We start from the raw sequence: 25,973 nt of genomic DNA on the forward strand, positions 1-25,973 counted from the left end.
GTACAAAAACTTTTTAAGCTTTATTAAGTTGAACTGAATTTTTAAATAACAATTCATTATTTTTATAAAATCAATTCAAGAATAAATTCTAGTCTAGATTATTAATCAGAGTGATTTGTTCAATTTGCCTTGAAACTTTTGTAGATCAATTTATATAGGTATGAACTATCTTTTAGGCAAAGAAACAACATATTACGTGTAGTAAAATACTTTTTAAAACAATTCTAATTTTTCTAATTTGCTTCAAGTTTATCAGATACTTTTTCAAAAATACTTAGGTCATATCTAACAATGGAAAAATATGTATATAGGTGCAATGGTTATTTAAAACAATTGTTCTGAAAATAATTAACCATAAGGGGCAATTTGCCATTTTTGCATCGTCCACTATAAGGTCGTTTCGCTTTTCAAATTGTTGATACCAAATATTAGAACACTGGAGTATATTTAAAGAAATTTAAATAATGAAGAATCTGCATGAATGAATGTATGTTTCTCGCACTGTGAAAAAAACAACTTTACATCAAATTTTGAATAACATAGTTTTTCACTCGAATATGGGCATCTGGAAGCCCCGATTTGGAATCTGGAATTTGTTTTATTATCTAATTCATATTTCGTAAACCTTTAACGAATTTTCGATTAACAAACTCAATGATTTCAAAGCGAGCAATGGCAATACTGTACGAAGAAAAGTTATCTCCAACGCGAGAGATTGTATATCAGAAATTCTAGTTATGCTTTTTTCAGTATTTTGTGATATTGGTGTTAAATTGAATTTTATGGTTCAAGTGCGAAGAATATGATAATTAATAAATAACGGTAGCACACGAAAAGTAGAAATAACGCCACTTTGCGCGTAATATAAAATCTGAAAACTTTCAGATTTTTTTGTGAAATATAACCAAGGGATTAATGCAACAGAAAATACTATCAACGCAAAAGCAAAACGTAACATTTTTTATGCTGTTCTGAGTTTATTTGCTGTATATAGTTTTATTTGCTGTATAAGATTGTGCGTTTTTGATTGGTTAGAGGTGGTCATTTTGTATTGGTCAAAGATAATCATAAATAAGATATATTGATCATTATCTATTGAATCATTTAAAATATTAATTAAATAAAGTTAAAATATTTTAAAATCTTGTGTAAATTATATATAAAATGTCATAGCTTTTGAAAGTATTTTAAACACAGTTTTTTCCTATAAATTATTACTTTACGAAAATATTTCTTAGTTCATCGAATATTCATCTTGAAGATTCTGTTTCACCTAAAACTCAATTCAGCAATCTCGACTGACATACAATGCCGAATACCTCTGTGATTTGAACTAATGAAATTATTGTTCTTCTCAATTCTTAATTAAGTCTTATTCATGTTAATATTATCAGAAATTAAATGTCAAATATATTTGTTCAATGAACTGATAATGAAATTAAAAACGAAGAGCAGAATAAGTTTGAAAAGTATTAGTATATAATACGAACGTTTAGAATCGAAATTACTTCTGTTACCTTGTATTAATATTACTTTTTAAACAGATATATTCTTGCTTTGTACTTCCTTCTAATTAAATTATTTCTTTCTTATTTTCACGTAAATATTAGTACTGAGTTTACTTATTAATTTAATTTGTGTGTTTCCGGTTTGATGATTTTTATTTGCGTTGCTTCGTATTTTTTAATTAATTATTTATTTAGTACATTTGTATGGAAATTTGATGTTTGGTGTTTATATCAGTTAATTTTTTCTTGAGAATCAATTATTATGTTTGTAGACTTGTACTTTTTTATGGTATTAAAGGGTTCGAGTAAATAGATAGTGACTTGTAAATATTCGTTAAGGAGCATCGGGAATATAGGATATTGATAACCACTGGGCCTCAGCTACTAAGATATATTTTAATTGAATTCTTGTTGACATGCAAATCGATGAGATATTTTTCTGTAAAGGATTGCATTCGGTCAGTCACATCGCTATGAAAAGAAGCCGCAGACCTCCAGCCGAAAAATGAACAGTTTAAAAAAACTTTACAGAATGTTTTAGAATTAAGATTGGTAAAAATTTTCTCAAAGTTTATCATACTATTTAACCGCAAACATATCGATAAATCTCAAAGACCACCTCAACAGACACATCAATACACAATCTTTTGAAATCTAAGATACTTTTAAGAATGTCGGTCAACGCTATTAAACTGGTACACGGCAAAAATTTTGGATAAGAATCTGAAACAGGATAAGGATCTATTGATGGTAAATGGCAAAACTTTCAAGTAAAGATCTGAAAATGCTAGTGACGTGGAGAATGTCTACAAGACGAAAACTATTACGTTGCGGAGATTTATTTAATTTACCTAATAGCTAAGTTTTATTTTAAAGCAACTTTTCTATGATTCTCCTCTGCAACCCACGCTTTCTTGTGAGAATGTTAAAAAACTAGCGCGCGTGTATTCAAATAAGGTAGAAAGAAACAGCATCTCACAGAAAGGTGATTTTAGAGAGTGTTATGCCTGCCTGAAAGCCACGCTGCTATCTTGAATTACTAAAGTTTAGATTTCTGCGGCGTTGAGTGTTTCTAGCCACTCAGCTTGTTTACGCCGACTTCTAAGGGTCAGAGCCTGCCTGTGCATTAAATTATCGTATGAGCCGTTATGCTAAATTTAAAACATTTAATTTTTAGTTCATCACTAGCGGAAGTACCCGATACCAGTTAGATTGAGAGTAATGTATTATTTTACTCATGACATCATTTGGAAATTCGTATAATAGCATATTACACGTCATAACGAATATGATGCGTCATTGTAATGCGTAAAAATGCCAAAGAAACAAAGTAATATTCAATACATGCACCACGATTAGGTAATCATAGAATCATATGGTATGTATACTCATATGACATATGGAATTGCCGTTTGGGTCAGCAAAAATAAAAACAAATAATCAGCATTTTGAGCGATATGGAACCCGCATAAAAATTTCGATAGAAACATAAACTGTTTATGTCAGCAACAATGGCACGCAGCCACTGTTTTTAATATATCACTGTTGCCATTGTAGCTGATAGCAGCACTGGGGGCCATTCGAAAAATTGAGGGCGAAAATTAGCGTTTTAAGAGTTTTGAATTAATATCTTTGATTTTTTTTTTTTTTTCCTATGTGGACGTCGATCTTTTACAGGACCCAGAAAGTTCCGAAATTAATAGACGCACTTTGGGCTAAAAAGTGCAAAATTTTCCTGAACTTACTTCAGACATTTCTTTCTGTTCAAAATCTGTTTCATTAATTTTAAAACTGTAAATATGGAATTGCAGCTCTTTGTAAATCTAGTTGCGGATCGATGATTAATTTTCAGGAAATCAAACATTTAGCTAGTATTTAATTGCTAAATATATCTGACTATTACAAAACGATGCTGATTTGAAACTGAAAAGGATTATCACATGGAAATATTAATGACCTTTCAGAAAGATAACAAGATTTTCTGTAATGTCATTGAGAAGTACTGGAGCAAAGAGTAAATAACAGAGGTTCACATGGAAAGACTTGGTCATAAACGGAATTAATGGAAGCGATGGGCGGAAAATCAATCTTGCAGGAAAAGTAGCATATAATGACGCAACAAACAATATTGAGATCTGTTGTATTCTTTTGCATCTCATATCACCCGGAAGAATGATTTGAGATGCATATCTTTTATGATTATGGAAAGCCGAAAATGAAGAGGTTTTCGAATTGTAGTCTATTTTAACAAGACCTCGATTTCCTAGATTTTCTCACAGCTTTATATTAGCCTCCTTTAAGAAAATATTTTGCAAACCATTTAGATGTTTCATTTTATATAAGGGCAAAACAGATGCATACCAAATTCTGAAGTTTGTATAAAGACAGGTAAAAAACAGCAAACTTGAGCACAATGATGTGTAGTGCTTTCCAGTGTAAGAGAGAAAACTTTGAACATTCTTACACCATTACGTCAAAGAACGAAAGGCAATAAATATATTGTTACGAATTTTGTACTTAGGTAAGTAATTTTATTTGACTTATAAGCAAAATGTCTGTGTATTGTAGAGCGAGACGAATTTTATGCTATGCCGAAAAAGTAAAAATACAGGGGCAAGTGTATTTAACTTTGAGTAAATGGGTATCTCGGTAATTAGGAGAGGTATCGCCAAGCTGACTCCGGTTTTGGCGATTTATTTTGTCACCAAATTTAGCGAGAAATCGCCAAAAGTCGCTAAATTTGCTCGCACAATTTTGTCTCTTTCCTGCATCACGGTAATATGTATTTAAATTGAATAAATATAATTGACCACTAACTGTAACCGTAATTCCCCCCTCACGTTGCTTTCCAGTAATTTCCAGAAGCAGAAAGTACTAGAAATGTCTCGGCGGCCGGTTGAAGACTATAAAAGCGCGGAGAGAGAGAGAGAGCATCTCTGAGTGCAGCTGCTTAGTTATTGTTATTGCGATTTATTTAGATCCGCGTAAACTGAGATATCCGAGTTAGCTTTCTCTTTAGATGCCCTTTGCATTGCGTCGTGTTTAACATTCTTATTAATTTGAAGTGTAATTACTGATTATACTGTGTGATACTGTGAACACATGTACGAATAATTCTGTGGAAAGCTGTGGATTCCAAAGTTCCGAAATATTTCTTTTCATAAGAATAAATTTTATTAACCTATTATCGGACTTGTGCATTCAATCTATTAATCCGTGCGCTCCAACAATATTTTGTTGCCATACATAATTTTAGTATGTATTGGGAAACTCGAATCGCTGTTATCTTATACAGAAATGGATATCACAGTTGAATGCATATGACGATTATATTACTGTTCTTAGTTACCTTGATGAAGAATACAGTTACTTTTATCCGTAAAAGACCATGTGAACTGAAAGCAGGCAGAAGATTTTGACAACTCTACAGTATACACAGAGAGAGGATAGTATAGAGCAGGGGTTCTCAGCCATTTTTTTCCCATGCACCCCTTTCACCATTGCTAGATGATTATTGTCAACACCTTTCCAAAACTCGAGAAGTAAACATATACATTTATCTAGATTTAAATGATTTTTCACGTGTTATATAAATTAAACAAATAATAAGTGTAGAAAATATTAATAAAGACCAAAACTTAAATAAAGATTTTTTTAAACAACCTAAACCTTAAATTACTTTACTGAAAACTGATTGCATTCTTCATTAGAACTATGCCCCGCCACCTATTTAAGAATTCCTGATATAGAGGCTTAATCGAAAAGTCGTGAATAATATCTCATGATTCTTATTCCGAAGTCAGCAGGACAGGAAACGAAACATGTCTCTGTTCCTGCTAACGTATAAGAGTGCTGCTTTCGTGTGTTTCGGATTTGCATCATCTTAAACAGTGTGTGACTTGATTCTGTTTTTAGTGTGTCATGTAACCTTATGTTAGTGGTTGAATTTACTTGAAAAATTTCATGAGTTGAATAAATTCTTATATGTCTAACGTATAGATCCATATAATTTAATTAATCGTGCAATAATTAAAACTTTGAGATTTATAGGAAAAGTTTGAATCTCTACACTCAAGGGGTGTTGAAACCCCCAAATCTTCAAAAATTTGTGATTTCGGATTTTTGCATTTTCGAATTCTCTTTACTTTTATCTTTCTAAAAATACCATCCTTTAATCTTTAGTAAACTTAGAACTGTAAAAAAATCTAGTTTTAATTTGTCATCTACTGCTTTGATCAATGGGGATTTTTACATAAAAACGCGTTTTTCTCCAAACGTGATTTTTTTATACTCGATGTACCTTTTCTCAGGAACTACTGCTCGCAGGTACCTAAACTTTTTATGGCCTATTTATTAGGTTTCCTAATATTTACTGAAATGAGCATTTTGTAATAAACTTATAAAAAAAAATTAATTTTTTTGTGTGAGTAAAGTGCTAAATTTTACTATGCCTAACAAAATATTCTGTAATTTACTCTAAAATTCAAAATATTTCAAAAGCTCATTTCAGTATAATCAGATAGGTATAGTTTAATTGCAGAAAAAATTTCAAGCTTGTATCTACAGATTTTGAGAAAAGGTATATCGAAAATGGCCAATTTAACATTGTTGGTATAGGGGTTTCTGATACCCCTCAAGTTAACCTAATACAAATTTTCCTGTTCATACGCATTTAGTAAGACAACATACAGGAACAGAACAGTAATTCTTTCTATATTGCTCTGAGAAATAGATATGTCATTATTAAAACAGTAACAAAATATTTGAATTATATGACTCTATAAGTTAAAAACCTAAGTAAAAATTCTTACTCAGAGTTTTCAGTTTTTAAACCAAAATTTTAATATTAGTTACAAAGATCAAAATGCAGCTGATAGTAAAATGCTAATTTAATTATTTGGCACAGTGCTATTTAAAAAAAAAATTTGTTCATCTAATCGAGTAAGGTAGCAATCAACTCTATTATGACAAAGAATTAGTGAAAACCGAAGCTTTGTAAGTAAACAAACAAAATCATTTCTTTCTTATCAATCGTTATCTCAAAAAAATCTTATCAAAATGAAAATTTGATATATGTATTAAATTAATTTAATACTTTGAAAAAATAAGCATGAAATCATCAGGTCTCATGGCAGCTGTTGGCGTGAGTTGTTACATGCATATCACCGTGGAAGTGCGGCTTCCGAAATGAAACATGAGACAGAGATACGTATCTTGAAGAAAGATAAATATTCCAATAAATTTGAGATGTTCGAACTAATTTGTGAAATTATTTTATTTGAAAACAGCTAGCATTATTAGTATTCAGATTTATACAGTTTAGGAGCATTATTAAACTTTAAAAAGAAATCCCCATCATAATAGTCCAAAATTTCATATTTATGAGAGATGAAGGAGGTATTGCCAGCTTTTGCATCAGTTATAGTATACTATACATGAAATGATGACAACTGAATATGGATACTAATGAAGATGTAGAGTCACTTGGTTATTTTGAAGTAGGATAAATGAAAAATGGGCAATGCCCTCGGCGGGAATCAACACCTGGATCTCTCGAATACCCGTCGAATATATTTCGGATTGCACCACGAAGGCATGCGCAAAGGAAAGAGTAAATATCTCATGAAGGTGTACCAATGTACGCTTTTTAATTAGTATAACTGATTTCGCTTTGGTAGTTTGTTTATTATTTCTTTTTCAATAATTAAAATAAAAAATTTTGTATCTCCAACTTACTTTTCCGCCCTCTATGATTTATTTTAATTAGTTTGAATAAGCTATTTCATTTTATTATTATTTATTGGAGCACATGATACTAAGTCTTATCTCAATAACATCATTTCTTCTTACTATTTTTGAATGCAGTATGGCATGGAACATCATAATTAAATGTTCATTGAAATATTTTCTTTATCTGTTTGCGTTAAACTTTTCTGAAAAGCAGGTCAGCCATGGCATTCTACTACGTACTGAATACATTATGAAGACTAGAGAATTTCTTTGGTAATTATTTTTAACAAGTCGAACCGTGAAATTTAATTAAATTTTTTTTGCGGTTTTCATTTATGAAATTTTGTGGTTTTCATCATTCATTTCATAGGAAATGGATGAACATTTCGTATGAAATAAAAATTATAAGTGCTTTAAGTGTAAATAAAATTATCAATAAAGAGTTAGAACAAAACTGTATCTTCTAAATAGCTCTCTTTCTTAACCTATGAATAACTTTTAAATTATATGTGAATATTGTTAGAATTTTATTGAAATTCAGAATTAAATGATATATATACTTAGCTTTCTCTTTACTTGAAAAATTGTTTTTGTTCAGTATTTTTTTTTTTTTTTTCTTTCTAATTAGACTCATTTTGCATATTTTAAGTTCACTTAAAAGTAAAAGAAAGTATTTGATTTTGAATTTATTTATTTAATTTTATTCTGGTACATTTTTTTCATAAATATGAGTAAATACTCTATATTACTGAAAATGTAATTATTCTTTGCTAGGAAATAGGCAGCAAAGAAAATTTTAACTTATTCTTCTTTTCTTGAACCCCTTTTTTCCATTTTAAAAACAGGATACTGATAGAAATCTACCTTTTTAAATTATACGAAACTGTTATCTCTGTTAAGACATTCGTAATATCCAGAAAAGGAATAATTATTAAGAATAATAAAAATTAAAATTAAAATAATTAATTTAGAATTTCAGCAACAGATGGCAGCACTACTGTGAATCATTATAGCTCTTTTATAAAATGTTCAAATTGTAGTTCAGAGATGGCAGCACCATACGCTAGAGACTACAGTCCTCGTACTCATTGTATGATTTCCTACAGGAAACAAGTAATTCCAAGATAAAAATTTAAAAGGTATATATATGATAGGCGCAGATTATTAAGAAATTAAATATCAAAATTTTACGATGTCATAATGCATTTTAGAAAATGAGTATGAAGGCAGGATAATTAAAAAAATTTTATCTACTTGAAGAATGATTAAAAAAAATATATTTAATTTCACTCATCAAATAACTTTAATGTTTATATGAAAATTAAAAAGAAAGATAATAGTAAAACAAAAAACTATTTAAGCATTACACTATATATCTTGCAAGTTAACTCCGTATTCAATATCCATATGTTTTAGTATTATAAGCGATTTAACAGATTTACATTAATTTTTTTTTTTACTTTTTGTCTATAAGTAAAATTTTTTAAGGAATAAAATAGCAGTTATTAAATGATGTTTAGAATTATCGATCATAATTATTAAAGACAGAAATTCAAAACATGCTACAGACACTATTTCTTTTAAAACTTTGTTTTTCTTTTTAAACTTTTTAAACTTTGATAAGGATTAATTCACTCGTAAATGATAGTATGTTTTTTTTTTTTTTTTTTTTTTCCGTCACCAATTAATTTTTCTTGTCTTAAAAAGTAAATTAATTTAAATAACTTAACGGCATGACTGTTAGCTTAAAGGAGATGTGAATTCTTAACGAATATTAAAATGTCATTGGGCGATTCTCATATTTTATAAAATCAAGCACTGGCGTTTCCACTCAATGTTATTTAATTTTTTTATTTGGAAGGATAATAGTCAATTTCTGTTTTGAAAATTTTAAATGATCAAAGCCCAATCAATCAAAATTACATTTCTCATGTTTCCTTACGTATAAGTTTAGACCGGTTTAATTATACGATGGTTTTCCTCTTACCATCGGTACGAGAAGTGTTTTTCTAACTGTTCCGATTTAAAATAGAAACCATTAATTTTCTGACAGAAAGTATATTTTAAACTTTTGCTGTCGTAAAAATGTATCAAAAAGACTAAAAAGATTGTGTAATTTTTAAACTGATGCATTAATAAATATTAAACTCTGTATCTGGTCAATTGTATATTTTGTTCAACGATGTGGTATTAGAACTACCGCAGCCATTCTCACATTCGCTTTTTCGATTCTGAAGTTTCAAAGTAAATTTCAAGGTCAAACAGATGGCTTGTTTATTTTTTTTCCTTTAATTTGATAATTTGCATTACTTATTTGTCATTAGAAAGGCCCTTGGTAATTCTTTTAGGAGCCATATCTTAAAAGATATTTGTATATAAGCAATTAGTACAAAAAAAGATTAAAGACTTTTTTTTTTTTTTTTTTTAAATTTTGAAAAGATTTTTATATTTGAGAAAAAGTGAATAGCGCAGTGAAATTGTCTCATATTAATAAGAAGTGAAAAAGACTAAAGCTGGAAAAATGTGTTCTGAAGAGCAAATTAGAAAAAGTGTACTAACTGGAGTAACAAATAAAAACTGTTTTAAATAAATAAAACTAATCCCCTTTTGTTTAATGTTTCATAAAGTACTCTTCCAAGGGGTTAGCGTTTAAAACATTAAATCTGGAGGATTGATGAGTGCCAAGCATATGTGTCGTTATTCTGACATTATGCGACTCAAAACGGTTAAAAAATTCTTCTCAAAGGCAAATAATATTTCTAATAGTCGGATAATGCCAAGAACTACCCCGACGTGTTTTTCGGGACCCTGTTAGTTACAAGCAAAGAATAAAAGCAAATTCAAAATGCAAATAATATAAAAGTATAATATACATATAGAACCTATAAAGCTGTACCAGAAACATTTGCTCAGTTATAAAAACGTACGAATGAGTTTTACAAGCACCATTAAAAAAAAGAATGAAACTCAATAAGTTAAAAAGCTAAAATCTTAACATCCGAAAAAGCGGCACTTTCTGAAATGACAAAACTTTATTAAAATCATTATTATTTTGGAAACTAGGATGATTTAACTCCTTCACATCCAATCCGCCCGACACGGCCCTACATTGAAACTACCAGAACCGCCCGAAAACAGCCGAGATTGTAATCTTGTTTTCTTCCCTCCTTCTAAGACTGGTAGTTCGGTCCGAGGTTCGAATCCGCGAACGGGCTGGCTGCATGGGTGTTTTAGTGGTTTTCCCCATATGTAACGTGTATACGAGCCAGTTTCCCTTAGAAAGTCCTCCACGAAGGCATCCCTCCCCTTAGGCAGATAGCCCTAGCGTGCTTTGCCACAATTAAATACATCACATCACATCACCTCCCCCTAAGATACGCAGTAGCAGGTGCAATTTATCCAAATGCATTGTATCAGTTTACTGCAAACAGTTTGTCGTAAGAGGTTTTACACTCATGTCCATAAACTAGGGATAATGCAAAATCAGGCAAAGGAAGAGTTAGAAGCAAAACAAATTTGACTTATTTTTAAAGCTTATTTATTAAACAAAAGACAAAGAGCAAATAAAGATGCTATATGTTAGATATTATTAAAAAAATTAGCGATTTTTTCTCCCTGGAGCAAATTACAAAAAACCAATATTACATGGTTGGTACGATTGTTAATACATTGTATGTCTCACAGACGATGAAATACAGTCCGTACAACGCCTAGGCATGCTGAGTATCAAATTATCGATCTGATCTTGGGCGATATTACACCACTCAAAAAGCAATGCTCTCCGAAGTTCCGGTAGACATGTAGGAGGAGGTTGACAAGCTGCAACTCGCCGGCCAAGCATGTCCCACACGTGCTCTACTGGATTCAAGTCCGATGAGAATGCTGGCCAGTCCATACGGGTGATATCCTCCGATTGAAGGCATTCGCTTACGATGTTTGCACGGTGAGGACGGGCGTTGTCATCCATAAACACAAATTGTGCGCCCATGGCGCCCCGAAACAAACGTACATGTTGTTCCAGAATGACGTCCCGATAGATTTGGCTTGTCATTGTTCCAATTTGAACATGCAGGTCAGTTCTGGAACCCAGAATAATTCCACTCCAAACGAGCACTCCTGCACCACCGTAACGGTGTCGTTCAATGATGTTTTCTTGGTGGTAACGGGTACCTGGAGCTCTCCATATGAAAGTCCGGCGAGAATCAGACTGCAAGCTAAACCTGGACTCGTCGGAAAACATCACACAAGCCCACTGTTGCGGTGTCCGCAATGCATGTTCTCTACTCCAGGCTAACCGCAGGCGACTGTGAGTTGCAGTAAGTGGAACGCATCTGACAGGTCTACGAACATATAGACCAACCTGCCCTAAGCGTCTGTACACGGTGTGCCTTGAAATTGTCGTACCGGTGGCTGAAGAGAGCTGACGAGACAGGTCTGAGGCTGTGCTCCACCTGTTTCTTTTGGCAGTAACTGCCAAATGTCGGTCTTCATTCGGCGTTGTAACTCTGGGGCGACCTGTGCTGTAACGTCTACTCACATTACCATCATCTTGGAATCGTTGCCAGAGCCTGGAGATGACACTCTGGGCAATTCCAAGTTCGTCTGATACTTCCAGTTGGGTACGCCCACATTCCAGACGACCGATAATTCTACCACGTAAAAAATCATCCAAATGTGTTCTTTGTGTCATAACTATTCGGTTATTGCACTGAAATGCTTATAAAGCGGCTGCGCACAATTTTACTTCTTTGCCTGTATTCCTTATATATCACTCTCTTACACTCTCGTCATTGTGACATACAATCGGTGTCATCTGGTTACTTCCTGAAATTTGCATATGATTCTTGAAGATGTGTGTAGTGATTTTACAGGTGATATATTTATTTTAGAGTTCGATTTCCGGGTGGCTCCGAATTATCCTTAATTTATGGACATGATTGTATTATCTTTTGGTTGATCGTGACATTTCGTTGTTGATTCTTTTGTGGTTCAGTGTGCTTTTAAGTTTAAACAACAATAAAAGAGAAGTTTAAAAATTTAAGGATTATATTTATTTCTAAACAATTTATTCCTTCTTATAAAAGTAACGGAAATAAGCAAAATCTCAGTCGTGATCATAACAAAGCCGAAAAGGCTTCTTGGTCTGACCTTCAGAATAGTTTATAAAGAACGGTGTCAAAGGGTAATGGAATTTTTGTTAAAAAGTACAAAGGATGTCATTGGAAGTCTTCACACCTATTTTCTGCGTTTAATGATTGAGGAGGGGAGGAAATTGCTGTGAAACTGGAAATGTATTTCAGGCGGTCGGGTATTTTGAGGATACAGGTTAGCGAAGGGTCTGGATTTCAAAGAGTTAAAAACTAATTATGCTTTTATAATTGTAAACAATGAAAATTATAAAAATGAAAACAAGCCATAAACAACTTACGTATGCAGATTGTGAGACACTGTAAAAGTGGCTAACATTTCTGAAGCCGAAATGCAAGAGAAAACGAAGGTTGCCAATTCTGTGGTTTTGAATGTGTGTGAAAAGAGAAGTGGCAAAATTCTCAAAAAATCTCCGCTTTACACAATTTTTCTTCAGACAAGATAATCTTTAAAAATTTAAGAAATAAATTTAATTCTTTTTGTACTAATTGGTTTTAATTCAACCCTCTGCAGCTTGATCGGGGAATTTTTCAAATAAATATTTTTTGTCTAATATTAAGCATTCTTTCAACAGAATCAAAATTCCTACGTACAGCTCATTCAGCTTTGAGCTGTTTCTTCAAACTTATCAGGAGCTTATTTTAAATTGCTTTCATCAGCAGTTTTTTTCCCAGTTATTTTTTAATACATTACTTAAAACATATCTTATTCTTTTCGTTATCACACAAGCAAACACATATAAGAAAAGCATCATATAATGGGGATAGAGTTATTTTCCTAATTTTTCTGTAATTTTCTCATGTTTAGAATTCATTTACTTACGCTTTGAGCTTTTCAGGTGAACTATATTTTTTTTCTAAATTTTGCTAGTAGTTTAGATCGTGTATAATGAATGTAAATAGCATATAATTTATATAAGAAAAAGCGTATACAAGACTGGCTGTATTTGAAGCTATGTTTGTAACGGCTTCGTGGTTTAAATGGCACCATTTAACAAGACGAAACAAACATTTATTAAGATAAATATTCAAAGCATGATATTAAATTCAGAGCAGTACGTCGCTCCTACCACATAGCAAACTGGAGTACCTTCCTCTTCCGAGGCTAACATTCAACTCTCTTAAAATACAGAAACCCTTCTTGGAGAAGAGGCTACACGCGCCAAGAGAGCTTTGTTGATCGCCAAACAGTCGCCAGATACTACAATATTCAATTTAGAAAGCAGCAGTACTAACTCTTAAGGAGAAATACTATTTACTTTTAAAATGTACTCTTTGTATAAACAGAGTACTAGAGTAGATGAAAACTTAATATTCTTTCCGTAGATTTTGTTGTTTTGTTAATTAATTGCACATTTCTGAAATGTATTATTATGCCATTAATCATAAAATTTATGACATTTTTCCTTTCTTCAGATCCTCCCAAATCTCCTGTATTGAAAATTGTCAACAAATCCGAATTTTCAATTGAATTGGAATGGACTGTGTCTGATATGTCGCCAATTACAGGTTTGCCAATTTTTATTTGCATTTGAATTTAATAACTACTAGACTTAACAAAATTGTCTTTTAACTAAATAATAGACATTTTCGACTTCGAGTAACAGCTGGATGTTTAGTGTTTCTCAGTAAATACAACTTAAGACAGCCATGAAAGCAAATGCAACCTGGTTAATTATGCTATAATGCATTGACGAAAAATAGCAGTTTCGATTTGAAGCTTTAATCTTATTTTTGTATTATGAGTAAATAACGTTAAAATAATTTTTAGTTTATGACCCTTAATTTTCACTTATCGCTTTAATCTTTCACCACATATGATATTGTTGCACTTTTCGTAAAAAAGAGCAACTCATAATAGGTAATGCAAATAAACAGCATCTTGCCGATGTTGCATAAGTAACTCCTATAAATGAAAGGATAATGTGGCATATACAAAACACAATTTAATTAAATGAAAACCTATATTGTAACTATAGATGTAACAGAACACCATGCGCGTTCTAAAATTTTCGGAAGTGAAGTGAGATCCATATGTAACCATAAGGTTCCAACTCGTAATGGATCTCACTTCATTTCCTTTTGCGATAGTTGTTGTCCCAGGTTTATACTATCCACCCCCGTTTTTGAGTCTACTCTGAGAAACTGAAAATATAAATGACGTCACAAAGGGTTAAATCTTTTTGGTATCATCAATAACTCTATTAGATCCGGCAATACGAGAAAACAGAGGATTGACAGTATCTGGCATGCTCTCATCATCCTGCAGGTTCCAACTTTTGTTAGCTGGTGAATATATCACAGCATTTATCTGCAAAACAGAATCTGAAGAATCATCAAACTGCATATCTAAAAACATTCTTTGTATTGGTCTCATGAAAACACCCATTTGTGTCACATATTATCATTCTTTTCAGGTATAAGTTGTATAATTTTTGCAGGAGGCCAATTCAACCGTTTCTTAAAGTCATCTCCCATAACAGCAGTTGATACTAAATTGATACTTGTATGCGTATGCTTCTGGTTATGGTTTGAATCAGCTGGCTGAGATATTCGCAACAAAAGCGTAGTCTCAAATTTTCCAGGATTCAGGCTCAAAATCGGATTCCTTTGCGACAGTGGCTTCCTTCAATTAAATCAACGTCATCCAGTCAATGCATTAGATTCAACTTCTTAGGATTTACTTCAATTTTGAGCCACTTCTGATTTATTTTTTACATTATTATCTTTACGGTAGGATCTCACAAGACTGTTGTGATCCTTAGAATTACAATGCAGCTACATTGTGATTTTAAAACATTTCGCTATATGGAATACTAGAACATGTAAAACAGCCAGTTTTTATCATGAGATGTTTTCTTTTAGCATATAAAATCATATTTCAAACGCGAAACATTTTATAGTGGAATATATTTTCTCACAAAATAGACAACTAATATTTCAGTTACCTAAAATACCGTATTTCGAAGTGCTTACCAGAGCTGCTGCAGTAGGGGATTTAACGGACGGTTTATCAACTCATACTTCAGTCATATATTAGGAAATTTTTGACTAATTAGGGGTGTTCAAATGAAAAGGTACGAAACGACACTATAAATATACTGAAGTCTTTATTCACAAGTAATCACTAAAGTCCTGAGCACAACTATTCCACTGTTTTACGAGGCGAAGGATTCCCTCTTCCCAGAATTCCTGTAGCTGTTACAAGAGACAGTTCTCCGTTGTGTCTTTCAGCACATCGTCCGAGTTGAAGCGCTTCACTTTGAGATGTCACTTCTCACGATGTCGTTCACCTTATCGATGACTTCGGCCGTGATTACAGTTTTTACCTGGCCTGGTCTCGGGTCATTACTCAAACACATCACTCAAGCCTTCATCAAAATTGGCACTCCACATTCTCACTGACTTGTCGGACACACAGTCTGCTCCGTATACGGCCACTATCCGGCGACAAATATCGGCCGCGTTAAATCCTTCCACAGTCAGAAATCTGGTACTCAGTCGCCGAATTTTGCAATGTAAACGCCAAGATGTTATCATACGCACTGCCGCACCAATTGGACGGAACACACAACTGTCTGCTTCACACCGGCGTCATGTGCAGAAGCCTGCGCATGCGCACAACCAAGTCGGACACTACATTTGCTTTCTTAGATGTTCACTACGTTATGCCAAAGCGGCATATTCAAATTTCAACCGGTTGTTACAACATGTCGTACCTTTTCATTTTAACACCCCTTGTACTAAATGAATTAGCACTAAAATTTGAACATGTAAGTTCAATCATTTCTTCTCTTTTAAAATCTTGTTCAGAAAATTGATCAATTTAAAAAAAAAAAAATCGTTCTTCTAATTCATTTGCTTCTTTTAAATTCCTTCACATTTCTCAAGAAATAAAAATTTATTCTGACAGACAGGATTCCATAAGACAAGTTGTCATACTTCTGGATTTTTCCTAGACTCTCTAACGCTCTTATTTTCTATTCTAGTTCATCATACAATGCCGATAGATCTATTTTCAAGCGTCCAGATAATCATACTCAACAAATCTGGTACGTAAATTTGTATGAGTAAAATCTCTCGTTCGAAAGTCAACTAATCACCTTTGGATAATTCACAGCTAGAGGTGGGCGACTTTCACCACTCTCTCTACTTTTTATTCCGGACTACTGCTTGAAGCAAATAATGGAATTTGTCCTTTTCAGGAATGGTCTTATCTTCTTGAATTTTGGAGAATTTACACGAGAAGGCCAAATATGCTTTGGCATAGCATCTAAAGTACTTCAATCTCTGGCTAGTTAAACTTCATTTTTTCAGAAATTTCTTTAGATAGCTTGTAAGGTTTATCCTAAGTTTCTAACAGTTAATTCTAGTTAAAGCTACTTTCCTCTTCTTCCTAATTTCAGCTTATAATTCCCTACCAGAATTTTATTTTAAGATCGCGGTTAATGCAGATGAGTAAGAGTGGTATTTAAGTCGAAGTTCCACTGACTTCGAGAGAGAGCCTCAGAGTTTCTGACTAGCGCTCAGATAATGGACTTAGCTTAGAAAGACTTAGCCAAAAGACTTTCTGTCTTTTGGCTAAGTCTTTCTAAGCTATTACTACGCTTGGTCGTATTACAGGCCCTTGATAGCTTCGCTAGATTATTCGATATTTAGGGGCCGACTACTTGGAATTTTGTTAGCTTCAGCTGTATCTCTTTACTTAAACATTAAGCCTTAGTCCTATCATTTTGAGTTCAAGCCCAAGGGGAGGCTTTTCTGTACGCCCTGGGAAAGAAGCCGACTGTTTAACTTTTAGTTTGAGAAATAAAAGGTACTTAACCCTCCTTGTGTTTACGTCTGTATTCCTAAACTAAAGCAATTATTCGCTTAGCTGTTCACGAAGTTCCTACACACATAGCTGTTAGATAAAAGGGTGGAACCCCACAAGCTGAACAGCTGGTATATTATTTTTGCTTGGTATTTGTTCAATTTGGGAATACCACTCCAAAAATTTATCACGATTGCAGAAAGCTTAAATACGAAAAAAATAAAATTTTTGGAAGTTTATTATGAGAGTTATCGGGGACAAATAAATAGTTGCACACCTACATACAAACAGTTACGCAGACACAGAGGCATCATTATAAAAACAGTAATAACGTGTTGTGAGAGTTGCTTATTTACTGCAAACACCCTATCGAATTATTTGACCGAAAAACCTTAACTTCCTTACCTAAATGACAGAATGTGAAGACAGAAATATGATTTTCTTTGCTACTTAGCTATCTATTTAGCTACAGTAGGGGCTATCCATTTATTTATCTTTAGCTATCTATTTATCTATCTGACTTAGCTATCTATATATCTATCTGTCTTAGCTATCTATTTATCTATAGCACTCGCGAAATCAAGACTTATTTGTTTATTTGGTAATCGCCATATTCATTTGTTTATAAGATAAATGAATGTAGTATTATTAATTAATAACAATAAAATATTGGGTCCTTTAATATTGATTCCCTATCAAATTAATGTGCTTATTATTTGCGTTCCAATTCATAAGCATCACATACGAAATCAAAGAAATCTGCATGGTTAAAGATAATGTTCGTGGCAATTTACTAGACGATGGGTGTAGATGTTCAGCAGTTTAATCTTTCATCATCAAAAATGTGCCGAAAAATACTTTCATGATTATCTGTCATTGAGATCATTAATTTTTTGTTGAAGCCTGAAATCACATACCTGATGAAAACTCCTATTCTGCTGCTTTGTGGGGGTGGAAGTATTTATGAATGAACTGACGAACAGCAATCAAGTTAATGGTTTGAAACTCCATCCCAAAGGGAGCGAATGAAAAATTGTTTCATCATAAATATCTTTCGACGTATGAGCGATAGATGTGGCTGGCTATTCAAGCTGCTCGCTGCCATTAGCGTTTTTTCCCGTCTTTTGTTTAGTTAATGTCATTTTATATTTGTATGCTGCCATTACACAGAATGCAAAATAAAAATAAATGTCCCAGTAAGCTATTAATAGAACGTATGTTAAAAGTTTCTATCTTCAAAGCGTGTAGTGCGTTGTGATTTCTAGTTGAAAACAGTATTTCGATTTAAGCAGCAAAAGTAAATAATTATTGATTAGAAGAATATGAAAAACTTAATGGCTAGTAATGTGCGTCATCGTTATTTCTGATAAACGGAGATTATTCAGTCTCACACTGATACTAATTTTAATATAAAATTCCATTTCAAGATCTTTGACTCACAATTACGACTCATAACAACTCTGAGCAAAATGAACCCTGGGATAAATCGGAGAAACTGGTGCAGATAAATTTTTAAATAAAAGGACATTTAAATACCGAAATAAGTGTAATGAGAGCGAATTTTGATTAAAATTTACTAATGGTACTACGAGATTACCCGTTGTGTTTCTACAAGTTCTATTTTTGAGTTCTGTTCTTTTTACTTATATAAGTTCGCGTTGTAACTCTTTCAAATTTCAGTATAACTTATGCATATTTATTTCCGTTTTAATTCTAAGTTAGAGAAATGCATACAACATATTTATATTATGTTTTTTTCAGTCTCTATTATTTATAATTATTTGATACAAAAGCGCATCTGCGTGAACACATTTTGATATTGAACACTGCATCAAACTAAAACCATAACTACTTTTCTTCCTCTCATATAAGGCTCTAAAAAGCTAATGTTTTACACATGTAGGAAATATTACGTTGAAGACTTTAAAGCAGGCGGTAAGTTTGAAAATATTAATGAAATAATTAAATAATTAGCCCAAAGGAAAATTAGCCCAAAAGGGCTATTACTCTCAAAACGTGATTTTGCGTTGAATCTCTATGAAAGTCTGAATCACTTTTCAAATTATCGTCCTGATGGGCACTTGACCATGATCAGACATGCCATACAACCGGCTCGGTTTTAACCCGTAGATAGTGATTCTGTTCGCCATTGGCGGTTAAACATTAAAACAAGCGCTAAACGGCGGGAGAATCATAGCTGTTCGAGTTGGTTATGGAGATTGGCAAAGAGAAAAGAGTGCTAAGCTATATATTGGCATCTAAAGCTGCGTTCAGACAACGGTATAAAGGGCATAAGTTGCTTAAGCTGAGCTGCGTTTGCCAGACAACCAGTCTGTGCTACGTCACAAAATCTGGTTTAAGGCTCTTGGCATAAAGTTCGAAGTTTTAAACTTTATGCCAACTTAGGATAAGCGTCGACCAATCAAAGCGATCGCTCGAAACCTGACTGGGAAAACAGTGGGAAAGCTATAGACACATCTACGCATGCGCAAATTTAGCTTCTCCAATTGGGTGCGGCTTGTAATCTGTGGCGCAGGTGTGACCGGAACTCCCACATTTTATCTTTTGTGACTATGTTCCTGTGACATTAACGCCACAGTCTGAACGCAGCCTAAGTGACAGTGAGCAGCAGGAAATGATGGGAAAATCAACCGTGATATATACAGCAAAAACCTCGTTGAAATTACTCAAGTAGTTTTCGAAAATATAAACACAAACATAGATGCAAAATACTAAAACAGATGCAGACTTGGGATGAAACAATATGCAGAGTTGAATTTTTTAAACACAATATGGCAAACTAAATACATCGTACTTGAGAATGTTAAATTCTTCTTAAATAATTATGTGCACTTTTGTAAATACTATATACACTACTCACAGTCACAAGTTTCTGCCTAATAATAATGGTTCGATCTCGAACCGCCCATCGGTGTTGCGATGAATGATTCGCGGCCACTCTTTCTCAATCTGTCGATCTGGCAATTTGGGTATAATTTATGTTCCTGATCTATGTGAAAAAATTATGATAACTTACTCGAATAAAGTCTTGAGCATGCTGTATCTTTAGATACCTGCTTACCTTTGTTAGATATCAGGTGTTCCCCTCCTCTATCACCTGCTACCTGTATTTTTAGATCTTCATGAATTTGATGATTTCTTTCAAACCACGGGATGTCTGTAATCACTTTCTGAATCTTATTTTGAAAGAGAGATTTTCTTTTAATACATTTTTAGTGATGTTACCCACACAAAGACAGCGTAGAAAAGTATTGCACTGATTAAAGCCAGAAAAAGTGTCATTTTCACTTTCAAGTGAAGTTTTGATTTTCGCCTTATAATACTCTAAATTGCGATAAAGCCAGCATTAGTTCAGGTTATAGCATAAACAGCTTGGTATTTGAAGTTTAGTTGTTTGTCTAGAGTTATACTTCGCAGATAACAAGACACTTCGTAGATTTCACAACTGTTAGTTGCTGATACGTTAAGGCTGCTGTGTGTTTGTTAAGGTTGACAAGCTAGGTTTTCCTCATACCTTCTGAAGAAAAGATAAGGCATTTATTAGCGTTAAGCTTAACTTTCCAAAGGTCACACCAGTGAGTGATAATATTTGAGTTGCATATTATCAATAACATTTTGCCGTTTGACTGATTTTGTGATAATGACGGTGTCGTCAGCATACTTGGCAGCTGTACTACTGAGTGGTTCCCGCATGTCATTTATATGGATGTTAAAGATGAGCGGTCTTAAACAAGACCGTATATGGAACTCCAGCTCCAATTAGTTGCTTTTGGGAAAGAATATCTCGCACAAGTGTATGAAATGCCTGACACTTCAGATAATGCACTTTTGATCACGGCAAGTTATACAGCAATCCTTGACGCCATATTCGATCAAAGACCTTTTCCATGTCAAGAAAACAGATCGAAACACATTTTTGTTTTGTGAAGCCCTCAGTTAAAAAGTTGCATAACTGTACTATGGATTTGTCTGAAGCCGAAATGATTATCTTTTATTATATCATTATGGGTGAGGTGTTCATGTAGTTTGAGTTAAATAACCCGGTCGAAAATTTCTCCCTAAACAGGGAAACAGGCTTGAACTTATGCTATTTCTTTTTCGAATTGTGCGGTTACATTTTCATGTATCAAAGAGTCAGTGTGATTTGTTCGCTCTAACCGTAAGACCTTCGAGTGTGTAACTTGTTCAATTCCCATATTTTCAAGTAATAAGCCCCACCTTTCAGATTTGTAATCCTTAATAAGTTCAGATATTTCCCTTATAAGAATTTTTCTTATTCTTTTGGTATTGGGAGGGGGGTCTCTCGTAAGCTTCTACTTACTTCCTCACTTGATTTTTAATTCTGGTTTCGTCCAGTATATGATTGGAAAGAGCTGTATGATTAGCTTGCTCGATTGTCTTGCTTGAAATATTTAGCTAATAGAAAACACTTTTGAAGCTATTGTTAAGATTAGTTAATGTCAGTTCTACATCAGGAAGTATGCTTAACTGCGATTGCACCGGACAGAGTCTGTTCCTTAAATTTGGTCTGATTGGAACTTCCTGCTTTTTGGTATTGGTGGATACAGGCCATAAGAAATGAAGTTGACAAGGAAATGGTTCAAACGTAGTTCCTCACCAACCTCCAGGTGTGACGTATGTACTACTGGGGCCATGTTGATTGGCAAAACTCCTAAGAATCCTACCATTAATGTTTCTGAACCTGGAATTCCATGTAGAGCTCCTAGAGTTAACTCGCCAGCACTTAATGTGGGAATATCAGCGCTTTCCAGATTGAAAAGGTCGTACTTCCGATGTGTAGTGAGGTAGGCAGAATAAATGTTGAGTACTTAAAATGCTCCTTGAATAAAAGGTAACCTGTTTCTCTTCGTGTATTGTAAGTCCAAACAGTGCCAGAAATTATATACGCATGTAGCTTGGAGCGCTCACGAGACCTGAGATGGGTTCCATTGAAGAGAAATACGTCACTTCTGTACTTTTTGAGAAAATCCTCTATTTCAGATTTTTATTTTTTCACGCTGTTGGCGTTTAACATAGCAGTTTCCTGCCCCTACGCTGTCTGTATTCTTACTAGATGTGAGTCCATGTATTTAGGATTTCAAAAATTTTTATGCTGATCTGCAGTTTTACAATAAGTAATTTTGCGCTTTTATACTTGGCCAAAATTTTTAGCTGTAATTAGCTAGTTTGACAGGAAAGTTCGGATTCAGTGATTTTATCTGCCTTACTTGGTTTGAATTTTACCCATTTCGGATCTAATTTAGTCGTTTAGCTTTCTTCCTTATTTTGACGTCTTTTGAATTTGGAATATCCGGGATCCAAGCTAGCTGTTATAGTTGGAGTGAGTTTATTAAATTCTTTTCACACATGCTCGTGTTCTTGAGTTGATTTTCTATTTGCTGTTTGTTTACTTTTGTTTTGGAGATCTGCTAGGCACCTTTTACATGATGAAATATAACCAGGACCACAAAGGATGCGCTTGACAGGTCTTTTCCCTTAGTATGTTCACATTCTAATATACTTTAAAATTATGCACATGGCCTTGTTAAAATACATTTTACTGTGGCGATAACGCTGCACTTGTGACTCTGCATTAGCCTACATTCTAAGAGATATGTTTCGGTGACGACTTCCATCAACAGAAAGTAAGTCAGCCTGTATATACTTTTGCCTCTTCATCCCTAGGAGTTTCTGCAAAAATCATCGGTAAGAGAACGACTGAGCTTTTCTTGGATTTACTGAGTTGTTTAACTTTAACAAAAGAAATTTTAAAGCCTTAAATTCCTCTTCAATATCGGAAATCAACATATTCAAAAGTAGTGGTTTCTTTTCTTTTTTTTTCTTTTTTTTTTTTTTTTTTTTTTGATAGTTGCTTTTATAGGTTTATCCGATTTCAAAGTGTAATTAGGCACAGAGGAAGAAAAGAACAATTAACACTCTTAACTACTTTTATTATTGCATGCATTATTAAGGGGACTCACACACCTTAAAACCCATACGATGTTCGAATAGGTGACTGTTGCAAGAATTGGGAAAACTTATTTATTTTAAAAGCAATTACTACCAACTTTTTACAGCTGACTACATAATATTGCTGCTTTCTGAAATAGTAATCAGAAAGTTTGTGTTGCCAAAAATATTTTTATAATTTAATCCCCTTTGTGACAACATTTTTCGTCATGTTTCCAAATTGCGCGCCCAGTTTAAAACATTCTGTTTCATAATTTAATTCCATATTTAATATATAGTTTTTATAACATTTGGAAACTACTGTGAACCTAAAATTCTAAAAATTTCATGTTAAATTTTTATTTTATTTTGAGTTAAGTTTATAAAATGTATTTTATTAAAAATGTTTTTAATGTTTTCGTCCATAAAATTTTTCAATATTAAAATATTCATCAGATTGTTGGTTCAGTTAGAAAGTAGTGCCCATATAAAGAATTCCATCAAATTTCAAGCATGTACCATTAGCTATTTTTAAACTATCATGCGCGCAAGGTGGAAACATGGCGAAATATTTTGTCACAAAGAGGATTAAATTACAAAAATATTTGTGGCAACACAAACTTTCTGGTTACTATTTTCCGAAGCAGCTATATTATGTAGTCAGATGTAAAAAGTTGGAAGTAATTGCTTTTAAAATAAATAAAATATCCCAATTCTTGCAACAGTCACATATTCGAAGATCATAAGGGGTTTAAGGTGTATGAGTCCCCTTAAACGAAATGTATAATATATCTTCTGTTATTAATCTTTAGTTCGTAAAATCTTGAGTTAAAAAAATCGTATATAAAAAAATTAATTTAGGTAGAAAAACATTTTACGAATAACAAACTTTTGTTTTATTCTTCATAACTTGAAAAAACATGGTTCCAATAAAATGTTCATAATAATGATTCTTTTAAATGCGTTTGAAGTTTCTTTATTTTAGCAGTTGCATGGATATTCATGTGAGAAAGAAAGTGAGCGTTTTTAATACGATTCGAAATATGGGATCGTTTTTATATAATTTCAAAATTCAGCTTTTTGCTTCCAATTAAAATATACTTTTGACGAGGAAAAAAAGATGAATTGCTAATTAAAAGAGCTTTGTTATTTTAACATATTTCATGTAAACTGTAAGTACCAGGATTAGTTTTTTATTTACTTCCATTCATGCAGAGCAAAAACTAAATAATTACCTTTTTATAAAAAAAAAAACTAATTATTATATGCAAATTTGAAACCTGCACAGAATTTTCTAAAGCAAAGTTTCTTACTTTCCTTTTTAAAGGTTTTGTTTGAAACTTTTTGTACTTTAGGTTATTTCTTTTCGTTAGCATCAAATTTTTCTTCCTTACATACGTGCGAATATGTAAATATTTGAATTTAGAAATAATGGGTAAATAAAATTCATATTTATAACTTTTATGGAAAAGATCTTTGTAAAAAGACGGTAACAGGAAATATTTATCTTGCGAATTTATCGTACGGAATTGAATGTTAAATAAAGATAAATAACTTAATGCATTCACTTTTATGAAATCATAATCTCTTAATTTATTCAGAGAAATAAGACAGTGCCGAAGTTAGTTTTATCTAATTATTTTAAAATTTGTAGGGTTTACATTTATTTTAACTAACATTTATTTTAAGTTTAAACTATCTTTCCTGTCAAGCCTTACTTTCCCCTGGAACTGCCAATGCCAGAATATGTAAATTTTAGTAGAACGCGCAAGGATTCAAATTATCAGCGGAAGTATTATGATTTAAATAGGAAGGAAACAAGTTCGGTGTGTGATATTCTTACTTCACGAGCGCGGAGGTAGTTAGCGAGATATTGAAGAACCCCGCGTTTCGGCCTATGTGCTTGGCGGGAAGTAGTGTTAATCGTTCAAGCGAGCTTCAAGTCTGCTGAATTAGCAGCGCTGTTGTAAAACGCGGTGAGTTAGTTATTTTAGAGAGCCTCGTAGTTAGAATCTTGTCTTTAGTTTCTTTTCAGGTTATTATTTTTATTTGACCGCCAAGTAGGCGCAGTCTGTGAGCGTCAAGAGCACGCAATTGTAATTTATTACGTTGAATAAAAAGGGACTTAAACCTTTCGCAAGACTCTATCTGTTATACAGTTTTCACAGTCACCTCTTGGTTGCGTGCAAGTTGGAGGCGCGCAACGTTACATTAGCGCCCGAACACTTATCGAACTGAAATGGCCGAAAACTGGATGGAAGCCGCTGGACAACACCAAGAAATGACAAGCCAGTTAGAAGGATTTGGATACCTGGTCCAGACCTTGAGAGCGTCAATCAAGCCAAACGTCCATTTCGACGGAAAAAATTCGGTGGCGGTATTTCTAGAAGGTCTAGAAAACCACTTTCAGCTCTACCCTGTTCCCGAAAGACAAAAAGTTGCCATCGCCACATCAGCACTAAGAGGACAGGCCGCGCTATGGTGGAAAAACATAGGCAAATTTTTATTAGGGGAATTTGGAGGCCAGACGTATACATTTGAAAATTTCAAAAAATCGTTAGTAAAGGCCTTCCCCATAGTGAAAGATCGCGCACGGCTGGAAGCCGAGCTATATAGTTTCTATCAACGGGATACAGCAGAATTAACGGACTTTATTCTACGAAAAATCAAGCTAACGGATATGCTGTATGGAAAGAAACCCGATGCGGAGATTATTGAAATAATATTACCAAGATTGTTACCCGCTGTTCAAGACTCTTTGAAATTAGAAACCCAAGCACATTGCAGGAACTTTTCGAATTGGCG

At 33.3% G+C, this 25,973-nt stretch overlaps 1 protein-coding gene across 5 annotated transcripts in view; it reads left to right on the forward strand.

Moving 5' to 3' along the window:
- Nucleotides 1-25,973, forward strand: part of LOC118192095 (cell adhesion molecule Dscam1-like) — a 1,228,438-nt gene that overhangs the window by 836,890 nt on the left and 365,575 nt on the right. For all 5 annotated transcript variants that reach the window (XM_085823258.1, XM_085823260.1, XM_085823262.1 and 2 more), the window contains exon 18: nucleotides 13,802-13,894. In XM_085823258.1, coding sequence (XP_085679384.1) covers nucleotides 13,802-13,894 — 93 coding nt within the window. The remainder of the gene's footprint in view (nucleotides 1-13,801; nucleotides 13,895-25,973) is intronic.

Source organism: Stegodyphus dumicola, chromosome 9 (genome assembly GCF_044657685.1).
Source record: "Stegodyphus dumicola isolate Sdum_Otavi_A_Nest chromosome 9, ASM4465768v1".
Lineage (NCBI taxonomy): Eukaryota > Metazoa > Arthropoda > Arachnida > Araneae > Eresidae > Stegodyphus > Stegodyphus dumicola.